Source organism: Staurois parvus, unplaced genomic scaffold (assembly GCF_062004578.1).
Source record: "Staurois parvus isolate SC_StPar_1 unplaced genomic scaffold, SC_StPar_1.0 ptg000423l, whole genome shotgun sequence".
Lineage (NCBI taxonomy): Eukaryota > Metazoa > Chordata > Amphibia > Anura > Ranidae > Staurois > Staurois parvus.
Genome location: NW_028318219.1, coordinates 2,179,602 through 2,207,013, shown reverse-complemented (window position 1 = coordinate 2,207,013; position 27,412 = coordinate 2,179,602). Strand labels below are relative to the sequence as shown.

The following is a 27,412-nucleotide window of genomic DNA, read 5'->3' as shown; positions in this document are numbered from 1 at the left end:
AGTACAATGCAAGATTACAATGGAGAGGCCCTAAGAACAATACCGTGTTGACTTTTGTGAATCCATGTATGTATTTAGAGCTAAACATTCCACATAATAATTTTTTTTTAATACCATTGGAGGTCTGTGTAGCTTCCTTGGTGTCATCCGTGTAAAATGCCCAGACCATCTCAATTCATTGCCGTCCATGACCCCTTTGGAGAGATTTCACCTCACTTCTGTTCTTTGTGACTGCAAGACAAGAAATGAGGGGAAGGTTGTCAATGGCCAGGAAGACACAGGGAGTAGCAGTAACCTTGCATAGATTCTAGCCATCTGGCTGCCAATCTGCAGTTTGGGAACCACATTTGGCATTTAGGCACTTTCTGTGCAGCTCTTGGGATTTCTGTGTTGTCCTGTTATAGCAATGATTTCTAGCAGTCTCATGTAATATGTCTCTAGTCTATAACTGTCGCCCGAAGCATGTCCCAGTCTCTGACCATCTCTTGTATCATGCCTGCAGTCTTTGACCATCTCTTAAATCATGTCTACAGTCTCTGACCACCTCTTATATCATGTGTACAGTCTCTGACCATCTCCTGGATCATATCCGCAGCCTCTAACCATTTCCTGTATCATGTCTGCAATCTTTGGCCATCTCTTATTTCACGACTGCAGCCTCTGACCATCTCTTGTATTATGCCCGCAGTCTCTGACCATCGCTTGTATCATGCCCGCAGTCTCTGACCATCTCTTGTATCATTTCTGCAGTCTCTGACTATCCATTATATCATGTTTGCTGTCTCTTACCATCTCTTATATCATGTCTGCAGCCTCTGACCATCTCCTGGATCATGTCCACAGTCTTTGACCATCTCTTGTATCATGTCTGCAGCTTCTGACCATCTCCTGAATCATGTCCACAGTCTCTGACTATCTCTTGAATCATGTCTAGAGTCCCTGACCATCTCCTGTACCATGTCCCAGTCTCTGACCATCTCTTGTATCATGCCTGCAGTCTTTGACCATCTCTTAAATCATGTCTACAGTCTCTGACCATCTCCTAGATCATGTCCGTAGCATCTAACCATTTCCTGTATCATGTCTGCAATCTTTGGCCATCTCATATTTCACGACTGCAGCCTCTAACCATCTCCTGTATTATGCCCGCAGTCTCTGACCTTCGCTTGTATCATGTCCGCAGTCTCTGACCATCTCTTGTATCATTTCTGCAGTCTCTGACTATCCATTATATCATGTCTGCTGTCTCTGACCATCTCTTATATCATGTCTGCAGTCTTTAACATCTCTTATATCATGTCTGCAGCCTCTGACCATCTCCTGTACCATATCCACAGTCTATGACCATCTCTTGTATCATGTCTGCAGCTTCTGACCATCTCCTGAATCATGTCCACAGTCTATGACCATCTCTTGTATCATGTCTAGAGTATCTGACCATCTCCTGCACCACATCCACAGTCTCTGACTATCTCTTGTATCATGTCTAGAGTCTCTGACCATCTCCTGTACCATGTCCACAGTCTATGACCATCTCTTGTATCATGTCTAGAGTCTCTGACCATCTCCTATACCATGCCCACAGTCTCTGACCATCTCTTGTATCATGCCTAGAGTCTCTGACCATCTCTTGTACCATATCTGCAGTCCCTGATCATCTCTTGTATCACACCCCAACACCTAGATGCTTTATGTTGATGTGTTGCAGTGTATATAAATGTGGGCTAAAACGTGGTGGTACATGTGGTACAGTGCATTGTGAAAATGCATAGTAAACTGCACATTTTGCCGTGTGTCACCACATTACATACAGTATATGTGAACAAGTCCCTACTAAAAAAAAATGTAATCTGTAAACCAGTATAGTGTATCACAACTTGGGGAGATTCTCCATCACTTTCTATCCCAACAGTATGGGGAAAAAAAAAAATTACCAATGGAGCAGCAGACCCCAAAAAAAACCCAACAGATGTTTGGGCTGGAGTTGGGCTTTAATTTTGGCCTCTTGAAGCCATGATCTTACCATTAACACAGCAAATTTGAAATGACCTAATTAGTTGCAGCCACCTATCACAAATATGAGCCAACAGATCAGGGCAACTTACCACCAGAACATTTTAGTCGTAAGAGTTATGATAGGATGTAGGTTGCCTCAATTTGTTCTGTAGATTTTGTGATGGAAAATTGGTTGAAATTGCCTGAAATTGTTAGTGTACATGTTCACCATGATGCTGGTTATACATGTTGAAATCTGGTTGTACAATCTTCTTTGTTGCTGGTGGATCTAAAGCTTATTTTACAAGTCAAATGCATGTAGGACCAGCTTAAGGTATGTCTAAAGCCAAGGGTTTTTTTTATCTTTGGATAGAGTGAGGAAATGATAAAACCACAGCCAGGCTTTTATTGTTGACCGTTACCCTATTATGGAGATATACTCCCAGCAAAAGAACCAGCTGCACAGGCTTCTCTCTATGATTAAGTCTGCCTTCAAATGGAACGCATTAGCTGGAGAGGTTCCCAGTTGGGGCTTCTAAGCGTATGCTGTCTGGAACAATACAGCTTTATTGAAATGGTGAGATTATTGGTGTGTTTCTGGTTCTTTTGCTGTGTTTGCAGACCTCCTTCTGATGCCAGCACTGGAGCCTCCATCTGACAAATGTTGACCTGCTTTGCTACTTTTCTTTGAAGACGTACCGTTTTTTGTCTTGGCGACGGGAAAAATCCAAAACTGTAAGTTGTCACCAAAACAGAAATAGATGGAAAATTTTCCAAGTATATGTATAGCCAAAATTATTTTTAGATTTGGATAGAGTAGGGACAAGTTAAAAACTTTTTGGTTTTTTTGCTGTACCATTGGGGAAATTTCTGCTCACTTCCTATGACAGACACAACAGGAAGTTAGAGCAACGTAAAGGAAATTGCTTTCTTTTACCAGCTGTTCCCAGAACAAGTGTTCCCTTTGGAAGAGAAGATTTCACTTTACCTCTTGATCTGGGGAAAACTCTAAAATGTTGGATTTCCCTTCAATTGCTTTCTCTGTGGCAATGTTAGTAGTGGTGAATCTCCCCAACGGAGACTGTGATAAAAACTTGAGAGAATCTAACCCTTCCACACTCTATCCAAAAAAAAAAAAGTTTTGCCTAGACATACACCCTTAGGTGGGCATTTTCAAATCTTTGGATATATTTTCTATCACTTCTTGCTGTGTTTCTAGGACAGGTAGTGAAGCATAGTTTTACAGCTAATCTCTAGGCAGGTATAATTCAAGGAATGTAGCTCTGAATTCATTAATACATCATTAAGGGATAAGTTCACCTTTAAAAAATAAATAATTGTACATATTTTTTTGCAGTTAAAAAAAAAATGTGCGTTTAAGTATTTTTTTTTTTCATTTGGACCTTGGAATGCATCGCACCTGTGATAAGCAGATCACGGGTGCAATGCAGGGCTCCTGCAGACTATTTGCCTGTACATCATACAGGCAGAAAGTTACACAATGACAAGAAGAATAAATGAACTAACTAGCACACTCAACAGTGCTCTGGTAGTTCATTGAGGACTATAAGCAGACGGCCACAATGGCCGTCAGTACTTGTAGTTCATTCATTCACAGAACCCTGTGGTTGGAATCCCACATGGCCACACTCTCTTCAAATGAAGACAGTGGGTGCGGGAAGAAAATCCCCCATTCGCTGTCACAGAGAGGGGGAGTTGGGATGGACAGCCTGAAGCTACTGGAACATTACAAATTCCACCCTAAAAATATGTGGATGACGTAACATGGTCCAAAATCTGAACTTATCTTTTAAAGCTGAACTCCAGGCAGATGCAATAGACACAAATTATTGTAGTGCCGAAATCATTAATACATCATTAACCTCGACGGTATGATTCTTTCCGACTTTTTGTGCTGAAAGCAGTACTATTTTTTTTGCATGGAAATATGTATTTTTTTATTGTAGGCTGTAATTTTTATGAATAACTCACTTAAATCTGTCCGAACAAGAGTCTAGTAAACATTCCAGATATGATAAAACTTGAAACACGAAATCATAAATTATAATTTAATAATCATAAAAAATAATAATAAAATAATAATAAATTTAATTCAATAATATAATCAAACCAAAAACACTGAAATTTGAAATACAGAGGCAAATTCACACATCACTGAGCAAAGTCGCAAAATCGTTTTCAGTGTCTGATGACGAATTTCCCCCACGAATCATTATCACTCAATTCTGCAAGTGGTTCTGAATTACTATCGCTGTTCTAAAACCGCTTTTGACGTAAAGGGACGCTTTTTGGACGCCATGGACTTTTCTAAGTTTCCAGGCAGAAAGAACAGTCAAAATGCAGGCAGGGCGCAGGACAAAGCAGTAGGGACAAACTATATGTGAAATGCATTGAAACAGCAACGACAGCAAAAATTACATTTTTAAAAAATTTCAAATTTCCCGTCGGTTCCGGCGCCCGTACGTCCCGACGTCACAGGGACCGGAACACGGAAGCCAGATGCCGGCATCGGCCAGAGGAGATGGCCGGGGATGCTGCAGGGGACACATCGCAGGAGCGAAGGACAAGGTAAGTGCTGCAGGGACTCCCTGAGCAACGCCGCATGGTAAGCTCGAGTGTAGCTTGGGGTTACCGCTCTTGGTATTGAAATTTTACCCCGAGCTACACTCGGGAAAACCGCTAAGGAGGTTAAGTGTATTTTTAAATGCAAGCAGTGTAAGTACCTGAATCTGACATACTCTTGTATTCTCTGTACAGCAGAGATGGAGTGTGAAAGTCAGAAGCAGCACAATTAGCCAATCGGTTCCTGACAAGAAGTAGGAGGAGAGAGCAGAGTGACAGAGAGAGGAGCTCATCCCTTTGCTACTTCTCATTTCACAGTCCAGTCACTGGATGGGGTGGGTAGACGATGACAAACTCAGAGGCAGTGCGTTGAATGATGCTTGCCACTAGACTATGGACATCTTGTGACAAAAAAGTACAGCAAGGGAGCTCTGTGCATTGAAGCTTATTATGTTTTCATTTCTTGGGCTCTTCATTTTGTACCTTGTTTGACTAGAGATATACTTTAACTATTCCCTCACTTTAACTATTCTATTTTTTATAAAATAGAAAAACAAGTTTGGCTTTATATATACATGGTAAAAGTCCCTTGGGCTATCACGTGTAATGAAGGTATCAGTACTAACGTGGACGATGAAAATTCACTTTCATTTATCTCTTACAAAAAGTAGCCGTCCAATCATCAGACGCTGGTGTATGACAGTGGTAAGGACGGTAATCTGGATGGAGTCTTTATCCCAAAATCTCCAGATAATTGGCCTGATACTGTGACACCTCTCAACCATAAAGCAACAGAAATATTATTTACTCATTCCTTATAATTTCATCCTTGTGTTGTGAAACAAAAATGATTCATTCCGTTTGTTCCAGACAGCTCACACCTCAAGTAAAAAATCAATTGCTCAAAAACTTTCTTTTTCAAGAAAAAAAAAATTCACGCCAGCACTTTAGTTCTAATCCATACAGAGCAAGCCTTTCTACAGCACTTCCATGACCATTACATGCGATATCGATGTGTTCTTCTTGTTGCAACACAAATAACCTTCTTTTAATAACACGCCGCAAGACGGTATGAAGTGCCCAGCAGTTATAGGGCCATGTTGGCTTCCATTTTCAAAGTTGCTAGAAAAATGACAAACTCTGATTGGCTGCTGAAGGTCAGAGTGGGTTTGTGCACCTTGTAAGGACAAATTTGGTTGCTTCAGTCTGTGGATAATTCAAAGCAGAACCTTCCCCCCTTCCTGTCCCAAAGGTTTCTTGTGCTTCACCTGTGTACCCCATCTAGTATATTGTGCAGTACGTGCGTGTTTGAGGCCCCGACCCTCCCTCTCCTCATCCAGTGTTCTGTCCAGATGTCTGTGCTAATTTTTTTGGAATGGGAGGGAGGCCAGGGAGAAAAGGAAATGGGAAAAAAAACCCACAGGTGCTTTCTGTGTATCTGTGAGTGAAAAGACTGGGTTGGAGCATTCCCAGAGCAAAGCAATAAAGAAATACACAACAACCAAGTGTCTTGGCATGTGTTTTAAAGGGGACTTCTCCACTGGGCGGTACACTATATGCCAATACTTTTGTGGACAATTATCATCACAAAACTACGTAAACACCCTACCAAATGATTGAGTCTAGGTGTTTCCATTAAAGAGTACTGTTAATGCTATGGAACCCTCTCGTAACCCATTTACGAAAAAGGCACCTTTGAAATAATTTTCAGGTTTGCTAAAATAAATTGAGGATCAGTGGGTAGAATTCTCCTTCTATTGGGAGTCAATAGGGTAAAATGTCCTCCTTACATTGGTGGCCAGTAGGAAGAATGCCTCATACATTGGTGTTCAACTAGGACATCACCAAGAATCCATTAAGTAGTCTGTAGAATATTGGAAGGATGAGAGTGCCATATTGGACAAGTCAAGAAGTGTACTCGTCCAGATATGTGAATATAAACCAATGCATTTTTGAGGCTCAAAACTCCTGGTGCTGCTCGTTTAATGCTACAATAACTATCTAGCACAAGCTCAAACTCACTACAGGCATACAAGCTTTGATGGAGTTAGAGAAGGTAGAGTTTTTAGTAACCAAAAGACACTGACTTTCTATTTATGCATCTTGGATTATACAATTCTTACTGTATTTGTCCGAACTTTGTGATGTTCTCATCTTTCCAATATTCCTTAAATTCGTAGTTAGTAGGAAGACTGCCCCCCTTACAGACAACTAAAATAAGGTCTATGGAGTTGGACTTATGTAAGCATCATCATATGGGAGGTCAATTAACCAAAGCTCAAGGAACCTTAGGATCCCTAGCTGAAAATGGCTATGCTACTGCATACATACAGAAACATTTTAGACAATTCTGCACTACCAGCCTTGTGTTTCCAGCATGACTGTGCTCTGCACAGTATCAGCTCTATAAAGACATGGTTTGTGAAGTTAGATACGAAGGAACTCAAGTGGCCTACACAGATTCCCCAATCGCAACCCTACTGAACACCTTTAGGATGAATGACAACATAACAGCCAGGAAAATAACATTTTATGGAGGTCAACCATGGCAGCCCCACTCATATTCCTCATGGCATGTTCACATTAAAGGCTAACTGCCTGGTTGTGATACTTCAGCTTCACTAAGTGCACTATAACTTCACTGTGTATTGTAACTTTTGACAGTAGAAAGGTGAGAGGTACCAGTAGAAGGCTGATCTGTGTAAGAAATCTAAGGCTACTTAACAGGTCTCTTAGTCCGAGAAGGAGATTATGACCCCAGAAGATGCCTGAACATTGATAGGGCTGTCTTTCTAAAGAGAATGAAGGCACTGTTAGGAGGAGTACTCTAATCTCTATGAGAGGTAATAAATATCTCAAGCATTGAATTTTAAGAGAATAATTGGGAAAGGACGCTTCAGGTGCTTATCAGGACAACAGGACAGGTTGTTGGTTGCCTCTTTACTAGTGGTGTGGACCAGAGATGAGCTTGAGCATATTTGGATGCTCCTCAGAATCCATGTGGCAATGCCCACCATGAAACCCTCCTGTAATGGGCCAATCATCTGTGGTAGGGGCATTTCCCACCCTTCAGCAGCACAAATACAGGGGGGGGTGTATACATGCCACTGCTGGGCTGGGAATGCCTTGGCTGCAAATGATTGATCATTAAAGGTGACAGCTTCCTGGTAGTTGAGCAATGTTGGTTTGGAAGAGCATCCAAACACACCCAAGTTCATATTTAGTGTGGACATATTGTAAAACCAAGAATTATCAGAGCCCGGGAAAGCAAAAAGACTAAATACACAATTCCCAATTAGGGTATCCAAAACCAACCAGATCAATTTTTGCAGTCTTCCTATGTGACAGTTTGATTAATAGTAAATTCTTTCACCACGCAGCATACCAAATTGATTTTTACATTTTTTCAGAACATAGGTTTCAATTTGGTAGACAGCTTTAAGAAGTACACTAAATATTTTATCATCTGGCAGAAAAAAGTATTTAAATGAAGTTCAGACAGTTTAATGCCTAACATTTTTTGAAAACTAGGTGGCTGTGGGGTTTTTCCCTCGCGTCAAGACAGGTTTGCATCCCCATACAAGTCCCATATAAAATCAGCTTAAAGCAGGTCTAAAGGAACCCCAAATGTGCAAAGTTTTTGCTACATATGATGTTGCTATATGGTAAAAACATACACATTTTAGATCTCAAGAGGTTTGTTTTTTCCTCATACAACGCTCAGAGTTCAATGGAAGAGTAAAAGAGCCATATAAAATCTCTCCATCCATAAAACTAGACTCCAGGGTATTCAGGGTATGGTGTGTTGTAAAACTGACAATCTGTTTTTTTTATATCATATCTACTGCAAGATGGCTCAAATAAAATTAACCTTTTTACACTAGAGGTTATGGTGTAGCGCAGCAGGCCAACCAATTCTTTGGTTTTTTTTTTAGTTTTTTTAAGATGATTGGACATTATGTAGAGTCTAGGAAAGGAATCTATTCTTTGCCCCTTTTGTTTACAGAAATCTCGGCTTAATGAATTAACTATTTGGCTTACAAAATGTACTAATGCACACTCAAACAAACATCAGTCTTTCACCAGAGATCCAGTTATTCCCCATCTTATGTCATCCACCGCGTAGAGATGGTGGAACCAGGATGTCAATCTCAGCGTACGCTACAGACAGCTCTGCCCTTCCAGGGACTGTCATGTCACTAATCATGGAAGCTATAGGAGGTCTTTGTTCACTTTATGAGGCTTGTACATCACATCCAGTCACACAGGAACATTTACGCGTATGTTATAATAAAACCAAAGAGACGTAAAATGGAGAAAAAAAAATCTTTATTTTTTTGTGACATTTCTAAAAGTTACAACTTTTGCGAAAAATGGTCTTTGGCATATACTGAGAAAACATCTCTAGGGAACAGTCTTCCCTACCCAAACAGATACCTCCAAGCCACACGCTCTTCAAATATAAAACAAAAAAAAATACAAATAAAAAAAAAAAGCTTCATATATATATATAAATATATAGGAATGATGTTTAAATAACCAAACGGAATAGGAAGCCACACTGGGCTAAAAAATACAAATATATATATAATTCCCCTCATTGTGCAAACCTGAACATGGCGATTCCTCAGATTCGTCATCATAGATTGGCAATGGAGGGCCTTGGAGTCTTTGGTGCAAGTCTAGAAGGCTAGAAAGGGCCCATGAGAAAACCTACTTCCACCACAGCTGCAAGTTGCCCCAGTTTACTACATCATTCCACACAAAGCATCTATTTGGCAAATAAACACTGGCTATAAATAATTTTCCAAAAATTCAAGATCTCCATCACTCTGCAGATTTGGGTGCCATGTAAGCAGACTCTTGAAACATATAAGATCGGTCCAGTTAAAGTAATTTCCATGATAAATCTGCTACAACTTTCCTTGCCTCTTCTGTTTTGTTATCGGTTGCCAACAGCTCAGGTAACGATGAAGAGGTGGGAGTTTTTTTTCTTTCTTTATGCACATAACAAAGGATCTTCTTGCCCAAAACTCATATCAGTTCTGCATAGATTCAAGCAGGGCTAATCTCCAACTGGCTTTTTAAAGACTTGAAGTTAGGTCCACACCCGAATTCCCAACTAGCATCATCTACAACAACCATTATCAATGGTTCCCACTCTCACTGTTCGATTTGGCATTTATGTTACATTAAATAGGATACAGCAGGAAGAAGACGCATATCCTTGGCCTAGAACAGCCACAGAAAGGAGCGGATTAGGCAACTCCAAGAGAGATTCCTCAGCTAGAGCCCCTAAGCAATTCTAGAAGCAAGCATGTGAGTCAACCTATCAAAATCCAGAAACAAGTGAAATAAAAGTTCTGGGCGGACTCAAACTTTAAAGCACAAATGTTTCAAGTGATAACTCTACCATGAGAAAAAGAAATCTGTGGCTTCTTCTAAAACCATTGACAAAACACTTATCTACACCGTTTGTTTAATACACATACATAACAATCCATAATAACATGATATTGTTTTGGCACAACCACTGTCTTGCACAGAGAGCATAGGTGATAACTGTCATATTACCAGTCCTCAGTTGCCAGTTAACCCAACACAGCAGACCCAGCATTGCCCCTACAATGTAACAAGATGAGAATTATACTTTGGGTGACTCAAGGGTACAAAATGTGCATCCTAAGCCTGTAAGGCTATAGGTATAAGCGAAGGATGCTTCCTGGCGGGTGTCTCGGTATAGTCAGAGCAAGGCTGAGCTAAAATAATAGTAATGCCTAGCAACCAAACTGAGTATCTTATAACTCAGACAAGTGAGCAATGAATCTTGGTCTGTTACTATAAGAGACTGTACTTATAAGCAAGCAAATGTAACAGCTATTAATACAAAACTATTTGGAAATTTGGCTAATGGAAGGATAGGACTTGCTAGCCAAGGGGACCAATCAAATGCTCCCTTTCATGCTTCCAGTGTGGTATGGACAAATGAGAGGGAGAATCTGATTCATTGACAGGAACTGAACTGTTGGTCCAACAAGCTTATGCATTAAGGACTTAATATGTGCATTACCACAGCAACAGCAGAAATTAAATCTCAAGGACAGCAAGTCCACATCAGACCAACATTAGCCAGTAAGGACACACTGCTCAGTTCTATTGACCTGTGAATAGTAATGAGGACTGATAATGACAAAGACACCCCTATGGAGTATAGGCATACTAGCCATGACCATCATTTAATAAAGGCAACCTATTGATCCCCTAGAAACTAGCTGCACTGCTGTTCCTAGAAGCACAAAGCATTTGCCATCTCAACAACATCAGTAGTTCCTAGTGCACTGATTGGTTCAGCCACAATCTACATCCTCTATGCATTTTGTATGCTCTCTGACTGTCTTAAAGAGCAGGCAAGATGAATCTCAGTTGACTTCTGACATGGGACAAGGGAGATGGGGCAACCTGGAATTCTCAGCTCCCCCCCCCCCCACTCTCTGACATCCACTGGAGAACTCTATTAGATTTCTCAAATAAGAATGAGATAAAAAAGGGATATCGGAGAAAGTATAGCCTCGAGATCTTTCTCTGGAGCCCCTGATATATTAAGCTAGTAGAAGATTCAACCTGCCGACACACCAACTCAAAATGGAAATACCAATAATGGATAGAGTGAGCCTTTAAGTTTTCACACCATCCCATTCTGTTATCTGCTAGTAAACGTACCGCATTACTTTCGCTTACAAAACCTTGTCCTATTAAGCCATTCATCTCATAACTCATTGGTTTACCTGAAGTGTTAGATTATGGCTTCATGGTCCCATCTGCTTTGGATTGGAAACCAGTAGAATTTTATATCCTTTGTATAGCTTATAAAATTTAAGGGAGGAGGCACTGAAAGACCAGTCTTTTCTCTAATAAGCAAACAAGATCATTTTACTGTACAGCTACAATAACAATCTCTATATCTGATATATATACTTGAAGAAAAAAAAAAAAAGAGAGAATACATAATATATATATTGAGAGAGATTTTAGATCTCCCCACCCTGCTACAGTCCCTGAAAAATTACATATAAAAACAAAAAGGCACTTGTGTCTTGACCAATAGAAATAAAACAGGAGCCTCCTTTAAAAAAAGTCGCCCACCCACATCCTATGACTGGCAGTCTTGTTTAGTCCCACCCGCATAATTATCTGTCCCAAAGGAAACACCAAGACTGAGGTTTCGGCGTTGAGTTGCTCTCCTTCTTGGGGTACATGGAAGTGATGAAAGGGTAATTTGAGGCAATATCTCACCTGTGGATATAAAAATAAAAATCTCTAAAAAAAAAGAGATCTAAATGTAATAATTAAAACTTAAAAAAAGTCATTTTAATATCTGCAACATAATATATGCAAATGATACCTGGTGACCATGCCATGAAGGTTCTTGTTTTGTAAACAAAGGTGGGAACACTCTGTCCCCGTCTCCCATCTGTGCCCTGCATTGTCAACCCATCACATGGGCTTCCGATGGAAACTACAGATGGTCATTTGAACACACATCATGCAAGAATGGCCCACTGTTGTCACCATCAGGAAACTTGCCCTCAGAAATGCCATGCAGCCATTGCCGGAGTGCACAAAGACAGAAGGGGGCCGCAAATGATTAGCAGCACTCAGATTTACCAAAGGATGGGAAAAAGGATCATCTTCTGTTCTAGCATAACTGTGCCCCTGTGCACAAAGCCAGTTCCATGAAGACATGGTTTGAGGAGTACAGTGAGGAGGAACTCAAGTTGCCTGAACAGAAAACTGCAAACAAGGTCTTCTCATCCCACATCGGTATCTGACCTCACAAATGCTCTTTTAGTTGAATGGGCACAAATATCTATAGACACCCTATAAAAGAATGGAAGTAGTTCTAGGGGAAAAATGGACAAACTCAATATTAATGTTCATGGTTTTGGAATGGGATGTCCAACAAGTTCATATAAATATGATGTTCAGGTGTCCACAATTGTTTCGACAACTAGTGCATTACTAAGTACAATATCTCACAGAAGTGAGTACACTCCTCACATTTTTGTAAATATTTTATATTTTTTCATGTGACAACACTGAAGAAATGACACTTTGCTACAATGTGACGTAGTGCATGTATAGCTTGTATAACAGTGTACATTTTCTGTCCCCTCAAAATAACTCAACACAGCCATTAATGTCTAAACCGCTGGCAACAAAAGTGAGTACACCCCTAAGTGACAATGTCCAAATTGGGCCCAAAGTGTCAATATTTTGTGTGGCCACCATTATTTTCCAGCACTGCCGTAAACCTCTTGGGCATGGAGTTCACCAGAGCTTCACAGGTTGCCACTGGAGTTCTCTTCCACTCCTCCATGACGACATCACAGAGCTGGTGGATGTTAGAGACCTTGTGCTCCTCCACCTTCCATTTGAAGATGCCCCACAGATGCTCAATAGGGTTTAGGTCTGGAAACATGCTTGGCCAGTCCATCACCTTTACCCTCAACTTCTTTAGCAAGGCAGTGTAGTCATCTTGGAGGTGTGTTTGGTGTCGTTAATATGTTGGAATACTGCCCTGCGGCCCATTCTCCAAAGGGAGGGGATCATGCCCTGCTTCAGTATATCACAGTACATTTTAGCTTGAATTGAAAAATATGTGAATTTGTAACATACCCAATGTTATATTAAAAAATCCCTCAAGTACCCTCTGTCCCCTTTTATGTTTACTTATCTCCCCAAGACTCTGCTCACTCACCTGTTTCATGTAAAACTACTTTGTGATACTGAAAATTTGGTGACTGTCCTCTGCAGGTGTAGGTAATCCTCTTCTATCAACTGTGAATCAAAGAACAAGAGGTATACAGTGATAAAAAAAAAAAAAGGTTAGACGTTTCCACTCGAAGGTCAACTCCAACTAAAACAGATATTTCAAAATTGTGCGAATGCAAGCTAGATAATCCCATGCTGGCTTCCTGTACCTCTCAGTCCTCCAGTTGCCTGATATGCCCTCAAGCATTTCCAGTTCAGCCCAATAAAAAGTTCAGCCCAATAAAAACCATTACAAAATCATATGGCGATTATGAGATTGTCAGGGGTAAATCTCACTAGTGACACATTTGACGAGAAGTCCGCAGAGGATAATCAACCATTATTCACTGCTCAAAAAAATTAAATGAACACTTTTTAATCAGAGTATAGCACTAAGTCATTGAAACTCCTGGGATATTGAACTCATCAGTTAATTAGCAGAGGGGGTTGTTAATCAGTTTCAGCTGCTTTGGTGTTAATGAAATTAACAAAAGGTGCACTAGATGGGCAACAATGAGATGACCCCCAAAACAGGAATAGTTTTATAAGTGGAGGCTACTGACATTTTTTTACCTATTCATCTTTTCTGACTGTTTTTCACTAGTTTTGCATTTGGCTAGGGTCAGTGTCACTACTGGTAGCATGAGGCAATACCTACAGAGGTTGCACAGGCAGTCCAATTCCTCCAGGATGGCAGATCAATACGTGCCATTGCCAGAAGGTTTGCTGTGTCTCCCAGCACAGTCACAAGAGCATGGAGGAGATTCCAGGAGACAGTCAGGTACTCTAGGAGAGCTGGACAGGGCCGTAGAGGGCCAATCAGCAGGACCTGTATCTGCTCCTTTGTGCAAGGAGGAACAAGTTGAGCACTGCCAGAGCCCTACAAAATGACCTCCAGCAGGCCACTGGTGTGAATGTCTCTGACCAATCATAAACAGACTTCATGAGGGTGGCCTGAGGACACCACATCCTCTAGTGGGCCCTGTGCTCACTGCCCGGCACCACAGAGCTAAATTGGCATTTGCCATTAAAAAAACAGAACTGGCAGGTCCACCACTGGCACCCTGTGCTTTTCACAGATGAGAGAAGGTTCACCCTGAGCACTTGATAGACGTGAAAGCCATGGAGAACATTATGCTGCCTGTAACATGGTTCAGCTTGACCGTTTTGGTGGTGGGTCAGTGATGGTCTGGGGAGGCATATCCATGGAGGGACTGTCATTAGGTATCGGGATGAAATCCTTGGACCCATTGTCAGATCCTACGCTGGTGCAGTGGGTCCTGGGTTCCTCCTGGTGCACAACAATACCCGGCCTCATGTGGCGAAAGTATGCAGGCAGTTCCTGGAGGAGGAAGGAATTGATACCATTGAATGGCCCCCATGCTCACCTGATCTAAATCCAATAGAACACCTCTGGGATATCATGTTTCGGTCCATCCAACGCTGCCAGGTTGCACCTCAGACTGTCCACGAGCTCAGTGATGTCCTGGTATAGATCTGGGAGGATATACCCCAGGACACCATCCGTTGTCTCATTAGTAGCATGCCCCGACGTTGTCAGGCATGCATACAAGCACATGGGGGCCATACAATCTACTGAGGACCATTTTGAGTTGCTGCAATGAAATTTCAGCAAAATGGACTAGCCTGCTGCATCATTTTTTCACCTTGATTTTTGGGGTGTCTTTGAGTTCAGTCCTCCGTAGGTTGATAATTTTTATTTCCATCAAACGATGGGGCATCCTTACGGTCCTAACACATTACCCCGTCAATATCAGTTTAGATATTCAGCGTGATATTTTTCCCTATTGAGATCTGATGTGTTTTCAAAGTGTTACTTTAATTTTTTTGGAGCAGTGTAGTAAAACAGTGGCTTTGGATAGAGTTGACTTTTACATTACCAGCAAAAAGTGTGAATGGGCAAAGTTGGATGCATTTCAAGTATTACTAAAGAATCTCCTAGATTGTAAGCTCCAAGGATCAGGCCCTCCTTTCCCTCTTGTATTGAACTGTATTGTTGCTGTATTGTATCCCATTATATTGTAAAGCGCTGAGCAAACTGTTGGCGCTATATAAATCTTGTATAATAATAATTGTTTTTGTGGGGAATATCTGTAGGTGAGTGCGTGTATGACAATGACCAGTATGTGCTGGAGAGGTGTACACAGAGTATGGTGGTGGGTAGTTCGTGCAGGAGAGCAGTTCAGAGGGTAAGGCGGCAGGCAATATGTAGAGGAGAGAAGTACAGAGGGTATGGCGGCAGGTGGTATATACAGGAGAGAAATACAGAGGGTAAGGCGGCAGGTAGTATGTACAGAAGTACAGAAGGTATGGCGGCAGGTGGTATATACAGGAGAGAAGTACAGAGGGTATGGCAGCAGGTGGTATGTACAGGAGAGAAGTACAGAGGGTATGGTAGCAGGTGGTATGTACAGGAGAGAAGTACAGAGGGTATGGTAGCAGGTGGTATGTACCGGAGAGAAGTAGAGGGTATGGCGGCAGGTGGTATGTACAGGAGAGGGGTGCAGAGGGTGCAGTTTGGGGGGCAGGTGGTGACAGTATGTGCTAGAAAGGAGTGTAGAGTGTATGGTGGCAGGCGGTATGTACAGCAGAGGGGCGCAGTGGTTACAGTGGGAAAGGAGTTGGAAAGTACAGGAAGGTAGTGCAGAGAGTATAGTGGGGGAAGTAAACATAGGAGAGAAGTGAATTGGGTATGGTGACAGTTGGTATGTGCCAGAAAGGAGTACAGAGGGTATGTAGGTGGGTACAGGACAGGAGTATGGAGGATATGGCTGAGGAGAGTATTGCAAGAGAGGAGTGCAAAATGAAAGGGAAAGGGTGATGTGTGCTTTAAAGGAGATATATGAGATGGCTGAAGGTGGTATGTGAGGGAAAGGAGTGCAGAGTATGATGGATCATTATTTACAAATTGCACTAAACTGTATAGCCCATGAGCCCACTTTGAAAGAGAGCTACAACATGTTTCAGGCTGTAAGTGCTTGCCTCCCTACCTAAAACTGCTGATCCAAGGCTGCAGAAGGCTCTAAACATGGCACACATACTGCACATGGCCTCTATGCTATTCCAGGGGTTCACAGCTTGATAGACATCTCTTATCTGCTTAAGCTATATTCAATGCACAAGCCAAATTTTTTTTCCAAACTTAAATACATTTAAAAATATTTACCATAAGTCATTGGTGTACACAATACAGGCCATCAATACTTACTTTAAGTTGGTGGACCTTCTCCTCCAGTAGTAGGATATGCCTTCTAACCTCTTCTGATTGCTCCTGAGATAGTACTATGGGAGCGCATAGAGACTCTCCAATATCCCTGGAGGCCAGGTCTTGACCTGTAGAGAGGAGATCAGACATTCAAAGTTGCTCATGTTTATCTACCTGCAGCCAAGCCACAACTACGATCACAACTGCAGCTAAACTGCAGGCACAGATAACATTGCTCATATAAAATAAACATGGAACCATTATGTTGCATGCCTCTTTTGTCGATTTGTTAACTCAGTTAAATATTTATATTGTTTGTGTCTCATCCTTTATATATTTTTAACCCCTTCCAACCCAGCTCAGGCATCCCTTTAATAAAAGTCTGTAAGCTTGAGGTGCGGGAAGGATCACTGTGCTGGGAGCATGCTCTCATTGATGCATATGTGTGGCATTTGGGCATTAAAGCCTACCCTGTGTCACTGCTCATATGCGGTACAAGAGGTTAATGGTGTTGAGTAAAGGCAGTATTGGCCTTTCTTCTTGAGGCTCTCAATGAACTGCATGGGCACATTGGACACTTACACCATCACACATGTATCTGCACCAAACTCTACAGCTCTTTCTCTCCTCCACCGCATGTAAAAATGATTCAGCTGCAGTATAGCCGCTAAGATTGCTTTTACATTATTCAGCACCGCTGGCTGAAATAAAAAAAAATACTGAGGTCAAATTGCAGCTGCAGGCATGACCCAAGTATAACCACTGAAACCTGAGAAGATACGGGTACGTCCATCTGGTGCAATTGGTTAACAGGCCAAAAGGAAGCAAATAAGAGAAGTTCATTGTTTCAATTTACGCACCAAGACAACTACACCGCGACATTACAGGATCCCACAAGCTACACCGCGACATTACAGGATCCCACAAGCTACACCGCGACATTACAGGATCCCACCTGTTTCATGGAGTGAATATTTTAGTTGTGTCTGGAAGGCCAGTTTAATGAATATAAAAATGTGTCCAATATTGACATCTAAAAATGTTAATTATAAAAGAGATTATAAGTACCACCCAAAGCAAATCTTACAACCTCGAAGCCTGTCAAGTAGCCAGACGGAAGACCCATACATCTGGAGCGCTCACCGTTCTCTCCCGGGCCTTCTCTCTCAGACTCTGGAACAGAGTGATCACCTTCCTGGTCTCCATTGGCGGCCTTTTCATCCTGAACATTTTGAGATGCTCCGGTTTCTTCGCGGGAGAAGTCAGACCAACTCTCCAAGTTTGGGAATGACTCCGCATCTAGGCTAAGGCGAATGTTACGTACTAGCAACCTCTTCAGCACGGTCACTGGGAGGAGGGAAAGAAGAGAATGGGTAAGGCTACACCACTTTCCAAACTAAAATTCCAGCTATTCTAAACTACCATATAAACCATCCACTATATAATATTAGAAAATCTGCAATCTTTTTGTGACTACACAGTTTCCCACTTCTGCTTACACTGAGCCCCTGGTAGATAAAATGCACAAATTATTGCTGCTCTTTAATACATTATTAAATGGATGTGTTTTGGTCCAATAGATCAATAGTTCAAGTGTAAAACATACAGTACAGGTGTAAGCACTGACTGTGGAGGATATATTAATATCAGGAGGTCCCATTGCAGTATATACTTCAGTTCAGAATCACATAAGCAACCAGAAACATAAGGGAAAGGAATACAACAGTGCATAACTATATTACATTTATGGGTTTTTTTTAAATGAAGGCAGTGCAAGAATCTGAATTTGGCTTAGTTTAACCCTATTGCATACCTGTACAGTTCATACAGCAGAGCTTAGAGAGGGTGGAAAAAAAAAATCAGCCCTAGAAGCCAGTTAGGTGAGGGGAGGAGAGGGGAGGGGAGAGGAGAGAAGAGGGGAGAGGAGAGAAGAGGGGAGAGGAGAGAAGAGGGGAGAGGAGAGAAGAGGGGAGAGGAGAGAAGAGGGGAGAGGGGAGAGGAGGGGAGAGAGGAGAGGGGAGAGGGGAGGGGAGAGAGGAGAGAGGAGAGAGGGGAGAGGGGAGAGGAGAGGAGAGAGGGGAGAGGGGGGAGAGGGGAGAGGGGGGAGAGGGGAGAGGGGGGAGAGGGGAGAGGGGAGAGGGGGGGAGAGGGGAGAGGGGGGGAGAGGGGGGGAGAGGGGGGAGGGGGGGAGAGGGGAGAGGGGGGGAGAGGGGGGGAGAGGGGAGAGGGGGGGAGAGGGGAGAGGAGGGGAGAGGGGAGAGGAGGGGAGAGGGGAGAGGAGGGGGAGAGAGGAGAGGAGAGGAGGGGAGAGAGGAGAGAAGGGGAGAGGGGAGAGGAGGGGAGAGAGGAGAGGAGGGGAGAGAGGAGAGAAGGGGAGAGGGGAGAGAGGAGAGAAGGGGAGAGGGGAGAGAGGAGAGGAGGGGAGAGAGGAGAGGAGGGGAGAGAGGAGAGGAGGGGAGAGGGGAGAGAGGAGAGGAGGGGAGAGGGGAGAGAGGAGGGGAGAGGGGAGAGAGGAGGGGAGAGGGGAGAGAGGAGAGGAGGGGAGAGGGGAGGAACAGAGGGAGGCACAGTACAGTACAGGTTCGTATAAGGGCCTTGGGAAGCCTTTGACCTTGACCTGAAGCAGATACACATTTGAGAATGTGGTATTGGTGAAATTTTATTTTTTACATGTCCTGCTCTCCCATTGTGAGAAAAGGAGGCTGTGTTGACTGGTCATGTTGTGCGATTTCTCAGCTCTTTATTTTTATATTAATCTCCAGCAAGGTTCATAGTTAAAGTCAAATGCCTGGACCCAACTTACCCTCTTCCAGAGCTGCACTGGCTACATTTCCTCCCAAGTTGTGGGTGAGATGTTCTATTAGGGTTGGGTCCCCAAGACTTTCCTGTCCTAAGCCAGCTTCCTCCAAAGACTCTTTTTCTGGAAAAGATGGAATAAAACTGTAAAACAAATGTTATAAAACTGTACACAGCATTAGCAAATACAACCATGTACTCAAAAGTAAAAAAAAGTTAAAAATGCCATTTATCAAAAAAAACAAACAAACAAAAGAAACCCTCAAGGCAGATGCTCTTCATACACCAGATATGTCAATATTATTATAATATTAGTCATTTTATCAAATTTATTTTAATCAAATGAATTAAAATACACTTTGATGTTATACTTTTAATTTCTGAAGGTACAACTTCAGTTTGTCCCCTACTCTAACCCAGATTTCCCCCCAAGTGCACAGATCTTCATAATGGAGGTTGCCTCTTCCAGCGTTAACATTACGGAGTCCAAAAACTTGTTCTTCCTTGGCCACGCCTGCACAGCATCCCTACAAAAAATGTGATTGGGTCCTTACTCCAAATGTCTTTACTGTAGGGTGACGTGTATAAGGACTTACTGTGCAGATGCAACTAGTGCAAGAGACGATTTTGAAACACAGGATAGAAACAATTTTCACCTTCAACCTGAAGCTGTCAACGCACAATACTTCTTTTCTGCCACTAGACGTTCTCAGTCTTCTGGGTTGAATGATGGTCAGCATCATTCAACCCACTTCAGCCATGAATCTGGGGCAAAGGGGGCGTCAGACTACTATTGTATGGTATTGCAGCTTCCTGAAGCAGGAGATGAGCAAAGACCTGTGATGTCAATGGACTGGCCAGACAACCCTTTGAGTATGTAAAACGTATGTATGTGTACTCTATAGTTGAGCGGGAGGAACAGGAAGGAGGGAGGGATAAACACTACGAGAAAGTATAGTAAACTACAAGAACATGCTATGAAGTATTTTGGACGTTGCCACTGAGGAAATCCTTCACAAAATGCTGTTTGCTTGGCTGTAATGGTAACCAACTGGCTTTAAAACATCACTAAACTGCAGAGCTTCTCTGTTCATGGATTAATGAATGGAAAGCTCCTTCTATTGAAATAATAGCAAGTGAAATGTTAAGTAAAGAGTGTTTGGGTATAATTTGATATCTCTTACCCTCTTTAGTAACAGACTCTTTCAGGGAAGCGCCATTCTCACTAAATCTGCAAAAGAAGGTATGGAGGATTAATATAGAATAAACAAGACTACTAACATGACCTTTTATAGAATGGATATATCTTTGTCAAGTGTACTCCCTTTATCTTACATTCCTATGAACCATTATGATCCGGATCTTTTATCCTGCCCAGCCAGTCCTGTGATTCACACACCTTCACCACACTGCACAGCCAGGGTGACCACCCTACTGTTTCTCATCTGCGTGTTACAGTTACCTGTCTGCTTACTGGACAATGAATGAGCAATAGGATGATGCTGATGATTCCTTCCCAAACGAGTAGTGATAAGCACTTTGTATAGCTAAACAGAATTACAGGTAAAACAGTAAATATACCTGTAGTTGTATTGCAAAAGTGTATATGCCTGTGACTTAGTGCTAAGCTCCTCCCCTATTTATTCTAGGCCCTCCCAGTTCTGCATTAAACCCACCTACTGTCACAGGTGTGGATCGTTGTATCAAGGTCTGTTGTATAGCGCTTAATTAGGGTACAAAAAAAGTTTCTAGGACCAAGGAAATCAGAGTCCAAAAGTCTTTAGAAATGGTGTTAATTCAAACAGGAAGATAACAAAACAGCCAATGTGTTTTGGAGCTCAGAGGTTCCACCCTTCCTTCCTCTGATAGCATGGTCGGTAAAGACGCGGCAGATGCCCACTGCTTAACAACCAGCTATGCATAATAAATTTGATATTATCAACCAAATTTGAAAATCCAAATTAAATGAATGCATTAATATTTTTTCGTTACAACTTTTTTTTTCCAGATTGGTTGCCATTTGTTACTATGTCCATTCAGAAATTTGGATACATCTGAATCTCCGAAAAATACATTTTCATTCGCAAAACGAATCAAAACTAAATTAATCAACTTTTCTCACACCTGGATTTTAAACTCAGGGTCCTCCAGCTATGGGGTATTGTGTATGTGCTGAGAGTGGCCTCACTGGACTCACTGCACCCGCTATGAATGTGAGCAATCTTCCTTGACCATGAATCAATGATGAGTCAAATCGAGCACCTCAGTCATATGTCAGTCCTATGGTGTTCCATTATAATGTTGATCGTGTGCCCATGAAGACCAGATATCCATTTATCAGCCTCCACAAGGTACTTTTTATTGTAGAGATCTTCATAGCCACCCAGTCTTGAACACCTCATAAATCCATTCATACACACCTTCATGAATTCAAGTTCGTTTCTTGGTATAACTTTCCTTGGAAGACCTACCTAAACCTGGACCTCCCCTAAACCTGTGCTTTGACCACACAGGGCAAAGCAACAGGTTGACTTTAACTTGGCCCTTGCCAGCAGCACACACGTACCTCCATTCTGCTCCTCTAATTCTTTATTTAGCCATCAGCAGCAAAAGTAAAGTCCTGTGGAACCTAGACGTCACTGGAGTCGTAGCTGTAGACTACCATTGTGACTTTGCTTATTGGCCCAGTCTTTTCACATACAGGTAGATTTACGAAAACTGGTGCTCTCAGAATCTGTTACAGCTGTACAAGGTAACCAATCAGCTTCTAACTTCAGCTTGTTCAATGAAGCTTTGGCAATAAAACCTGGAAGATGATTGGTTACTATGCAGAGTTGCACCAGATTTTGCACTCTTCAGTTTTAGTAAATAACCCCCAAGGAACAACTCACATGCTCCTACAGATCTGGAAGACCAAGTTTTACCTTTGGCACCCAGCAGTAAGCAGTAGAGAAGTGAAGGAAAGCTAAGTAAAAGCATGTTAAGGGTGGAGAGTTAAAGGAAATGTGTTGCTTTGCTCTGACTGGTGTGACCAAAGCCTTCAATTTAGAATATTAGGATTCACCCTGGAGATAAGGGATCTTTACGGCCCATTCACACACTGAGCTGCTGTATCTGAATTTGGTGTACTGTGGGACCATTCAATGCACACTACCATGCGTTGGGATGCTCCAACATAAATGCAGCAGATTCTTTGGCCTATTGTGATGTGTTAGGAAGCTGGTTTAAGTAGGTTAAATGCACCGCAAAAGGACCGTTCTAGTATGAACTGGCCCCTTCTCCGACCCATGGAGATGTACATTTATATTGCTCAAAATGTCCTTTTACATGACAGCAGAAGATTCCACCTATATGGTTTGTTGTAAATAGATGCATAAAAAGGTACACTGTCGGTCTGACAGTGGACTTACTCTGAGGGGCTCTGAGGGATCATCGGTGGATTATGGTAGGAAGGTCTTGGCTTGGATGAAGAAGGTTCAAAATGTCCAGTACTTTGCTTGACCAGAGAAAACCAGCTGTAAAAAAAGAATGCATGTAATGTTACGGGACGGTAGCACAATAACACACTTCTGTTATCTATTGCAGCTTTCTGGACTGTTTGCCTGTTCATTGAATTATGAATGAGCACCATCACCTCAATGAGCTTGTCTGTATTATTTTATTTCTTCTGTAACCTGCCTACGACTAATGATATGTCATGTGACCTAAAGACACACAGCAAAGAGCAAGGCATGGCAAGCCACTAATAGGGAAAGATCAGCTGTAGGGAGACCCCAGGCAATACTCGTGACTAGTCCTTTTCCACTTTGCCTGCCTTTTATTTTTGGGCACAGCTTTCAGAGTTCGGGTGTTTCTTTAGATATCAGCTGTACTAGAACATTTTTAATGTAAAAATACTTGGACTTAAAGAGGTTATAAACCTCAGATATGAAATATGAACAAAACACACCCCTCTATAGTGTGCACTGGTCTGAATCCAGAGCACTAAATATAATTTCTGTCTGCTGCCTCCTTCCTCTGCTATCAGCATGAATCACTCCTGACAAGTTTTCCTGACACCAATAGAAAAATGGTGACGGCGAGGGAGCTGCAGCAGATTGACAGCCTCAGCTCTGTGCCTGTGTGCTGTGTGAAGGACGGGTATGTCCTTTCCTTCCAATCAGCTCTCAGATCTCTCCTCACTGAGCTCTGCAGTTTGTAATTTCAGCTCTCCAGCCCTTTTTTTATGAACTCTCAGACAAGCTTTATAAATTTAAGCACTTTGAACAGATGTAAAGAAGACTGCAGATAAACAGGTACAACGTATGGAGGAGGATTGGTTTAATCTTTGTGTATCACCTGAGGTATATGAAATAGTGTACAACCACTTTAAGTGTATTTGCCTGGAGCTTTGCGTTAATTAATCACTTGCTGACCGAGTGACGCATATTATGGGTCGGCAGGGCAGGTGGGCCTTAATGTCCAGTTGTTGCACATATGCATCCAAGGGGCTTTGAGGTTCTGTGCTGAGACCAAGTTATCTGCACACCCCCAGCACACCGACAAAGCTGTCATCTGATCACTGCTTGCGTTCAGATGGGCTCCCGACCATGTGACTGCTGCAACAGCCAATTACACCAAACAACTGATCGGAAAGCCATTTCCCAGTGTTAAAGTTGAGTTCCAGTCGTTTTTGTGTTTATTAAAAGTCAGCAGCTACAAAACTGTAGCTGCTGACTTTTAAAAACACACACTTACCTGTCCCAGGGTCCAGCGACCTGCTCACCCGCACCGTCCCTTTTCTCCTTCTCTCCCCGGCGCTGGCATCTCAACTGTGGGCACCAGGCTGTGACAGCTTGTGGCTTCACAGCTGGATGCCCACTGTGCATGCGCGAGTCGTGCTGCAGATCCTGATTGGTCCGGCAGTCTTCTGGGACCTGTGAAGGTTTCCAGGAGACTGCGGGAGGAAGGAGGGGGGCCGGACTGAGCCAGAAGTGGGAGCAGGTACCTATCAAAATCAGGTATTCGCTCCCCCTTAAGGTGCAAAATATGGCAGTGGAGGGGGGGAAGGAGGCAAGCAAGCGAAGCTTCCACTTTAGGGTGGAACTCCGCTTTAACACTCCCTTAAAGAGCTGACAAAGGGTTACCAATGCTGGTATAAGAGTACTTATGTTATAACATATCAGTGAATTTTGTGCCCTGTAAAAAAAAAAAAGAAAAATACATATAGCCCCTCCAACAGGATTAAAGTGGAACTGTCTGTGGAGAAAAAAAAAAACAAGCCAAAGCTTTTCCTATGAACTTACATGTTTTTCTCAGATGTAGTGGGGGCCACCAGTTCATAGATCTGCGGTCTGTCCTCCCACTTGAATATGACAAAGAAGGCCTTGTTATCTGCAATGAGACCAGATATTACAGTGTTAGCTGTCAGTGACCCTAGGTTCACACCTAAGTGTTTTCTGCTGTGTTTTACAGAAAGGCAGTACAGTCTATTTAACATGATTTCCTAAGGGACATGTTCACATCTGTGCGTTTTCACCCGGTGCGTTTGTTTGGAAAGGGTCAGGCACTTTTTTTAAAGCAAAAAGTTGCGTTTTTGGTTCTAGGGACTTCAATGGAAATGCTGTGGAATAGCATGTATTGCATTTTTGCTGCATTTTAAATTTGCCTAGCAACAAGAAAAATAAAAAAAATGGAAAAAAAAATGCAAAACGCATCAACATAGCGGCAAAACGCAGGCGCAAAACAAAATGCAGAAACGGCTCAAACGCAACCTGCATAGGTGTGAACCTTGCCTGTGTACATGATAGGTGTGACACTTTTGTATGGTGAATGGAGCCATCTTGTGGACTCATTAGAGAACTGGAAAATGTGTGATGTTCCCACCATTACAAGTCAAGAGCAGGAAAAGGTATGTTGTGTTTCCCCAACTGTAGCCATTTTCTATAATTCTTAGAATTAGGCTGGGAATAAAATGTCTGACCCAGTCCCTCTCTCACAGCCCTTTGTGACAATTGGATCATCAGAATTGCTAGTTACCTGTTAAAAATCTCAATCTGACCTGCAAGGTCCTTCCAAAAAGGACAGAAGGTGTTAGCTGCAAGTGCTCCAATATCAATGCATCAGGCACAGAATCCCATCCCATACACTAAGGTATGGATACAAGGGGTGCAGGATAAGTAGATACTGCATTGCTTTGACCTGCTTTGCAAGTGACAGGTACACTTTGAAAGAAACCTGTATTGGTAGAAATACATGTACCATCACTGCTGAGCTCTTGAACGTGTTCGCTGCTTGGCTGTACCTGACTTCAGTACTTGGAGATACTGGCCTGGAACAAGTATGCAGATCAGGAAATTAGGCGTGAAGTCAGAAGTCCTGATCTACTTACTTATTCTGAGTTGGTGACTGAGAACATAATGAAGCCCCTGGATCACTATGACTGCCATGAAAACAGCATTTTTCTGAAAAAGCTCAGCAATGATAGCGTCCATATTTTCTCCCTGTAGGTTTCCTTTAACCTGAGCATTACTGACCTCTTTAACCCCTTTAAGTGGGCTTTAAAGTGATTGTAAACCCTCACCTTGTAAAACAATCCATTCAGTTTAAAATGGAAATGAAAGGCAAAACATTTATGTATAGATATAACAAATATATAAAATATCTTTTTCACCCTTTTTTTTTTTTATAAATGATCACATTCCCTCTTTTCTCAGCTGCACAGAAAGCTGGGGGAGGGGAACAGCATCACACTGGTCTTCCCAGTCAATGGCTGTGCAGGGGGTGTGTGTCAGGACAAGGCTGACCATTGGAGAAGAAAACTGACCATGCTGTGTTCTCCTGGCTAGTGTTGTCAGTTTTTAATAGGAAAGCAGAGGGACTGGCAGGAACACCAGGGATTTCACACAAAAGAAGCAATACAAAGAGAACAGGATACTTTTTCATACAAGTACATGTTACATCAGGCACTTGTCAGGAATATGAAATGTTGGGTCTACATATTCCTTAATGCTCAGAAGGCACCACAGCTCTCACAGTGGTCACATGATTGGGATTGGCAGCACGGTCACAAGCTCAGGCCACCGTGGACACATAACAGCCCACTTTTCTTGCCACCTCATATTTGTGTTATGTGAGAGGTTAAGGATAACTTCAGGTTTTTGTGAGTCTAGAATGTTGGTCTCCAAACTGCGACCCTAGGGCCAGATGTGGCCCTTTACTTCCCATTATCTGGCCCTTTAGGTACTATTCCTCCCACTGACATCAACGATGGAGCACTATTCCTCTCACTGACACCAATGAGGGGCACTATTCTTCCCCACTGACACCAACAAAGGTGCACTATTCCTCCCCATTGACACCAACAAAGGTGCACTATTCCTCCCCATTGACACCAACAAAGGTGCACTATTCCTCCCCATTGACACCAACAATGGGGTACTATTCTTCCCACTGGCACCAATAGTGGGACACTATTCCTCTCACCGACACCAATGAAAGGCACTATTCCTCCCAGTGATACCAACAAAAGTGCACTATTCCTCCCCACTGACACCAATGATGGCATTGTTTACTCCCACTGACACCAGGCCATTTTCTACTCTTACTGGCCACAGTCCAGCCCCCCCTTGAGTCTGAAGGACAGTAAACTGGCCCATTGTTCAGAAACTTTGTAGACCCCTGGTCTACAAAACAAGCCACTGAAACGCAATAACATCTGTCTGAACATTGTGCCTTTTATGGAGAATGAATACATTTTGAAGATTTTAAAGAGCAAGTAAGGAGTTGCGGATCATTTCTTTTCCTGCTGATCCAAAAGCACCTGGGGGAGTGAAATTGGCACAATCCAATGACTTTTTTCTTAAAGCCTACCTTTTAGAAGGATAGGAGAATTGGTAGAACCTCTGTTGGGTTTTTATAGTTGTGTGCCCCCATTGGGGTGATTTCCCATCATTTACTATATCTGTGATAAAGAGTTACAGGAACAAGAAGTATTAAGAATTCTCCCTTATTAGAAGGCAA

General features: G+C 42.4%; 1 protein-coding gene across 5 annotated transcripts in view; it reads right to left on the bottom strand.

Moving 5' to 3' along the window:
* Nucleotides 1–8,890: 8,890 nt before the first annotated feature.
* ARHGEF1 (Rho guanine nucleotide exchange factor 1) overlaps nt 8,891–27,412 on the bottom strand; it is a 162,308-nt gene continuing 143,786 nt past the window's right edge. For all 5 annotated transcript variants that reach the window (XM_089687347.1, XM_089687344.1, XM_089687346.1 and 2 more), the window contains 8 exons: nt 24,697–24,784; nt 22,822–22,926; nt 20,596–20,642; nt 19,419–19,535; nt 17,759–17,962; nt 16,619–16,743; nt 13,337–13,416; nt 8,891–11,871 (listed from right to left, as the gene is read on the bottom strand). In XM_089687347.1, the coding sequence (XP_089543473.1) occupies nt 13,342–13,416; nt 16,619–16,743; nt 17,759–17,962; nt 19,419–19,535; nt 20,596–20,642; nt 22,822–22,926; nt 24,697–24,784 (761 nt within the window). In that variant the 3' untranslated portion in view covers nt 8,891–11,871; nt 13,337–13,341. The remainder of the gene's footprint in view (nt 11,872–13,336; nt 13,417–16,618; nt 16,744–17,758; nt 17,963–19,418; nt 19,536–20,595; nt 20,643–22,821; nt 22,927–24,696; nt 24,785–27,412) is intronic.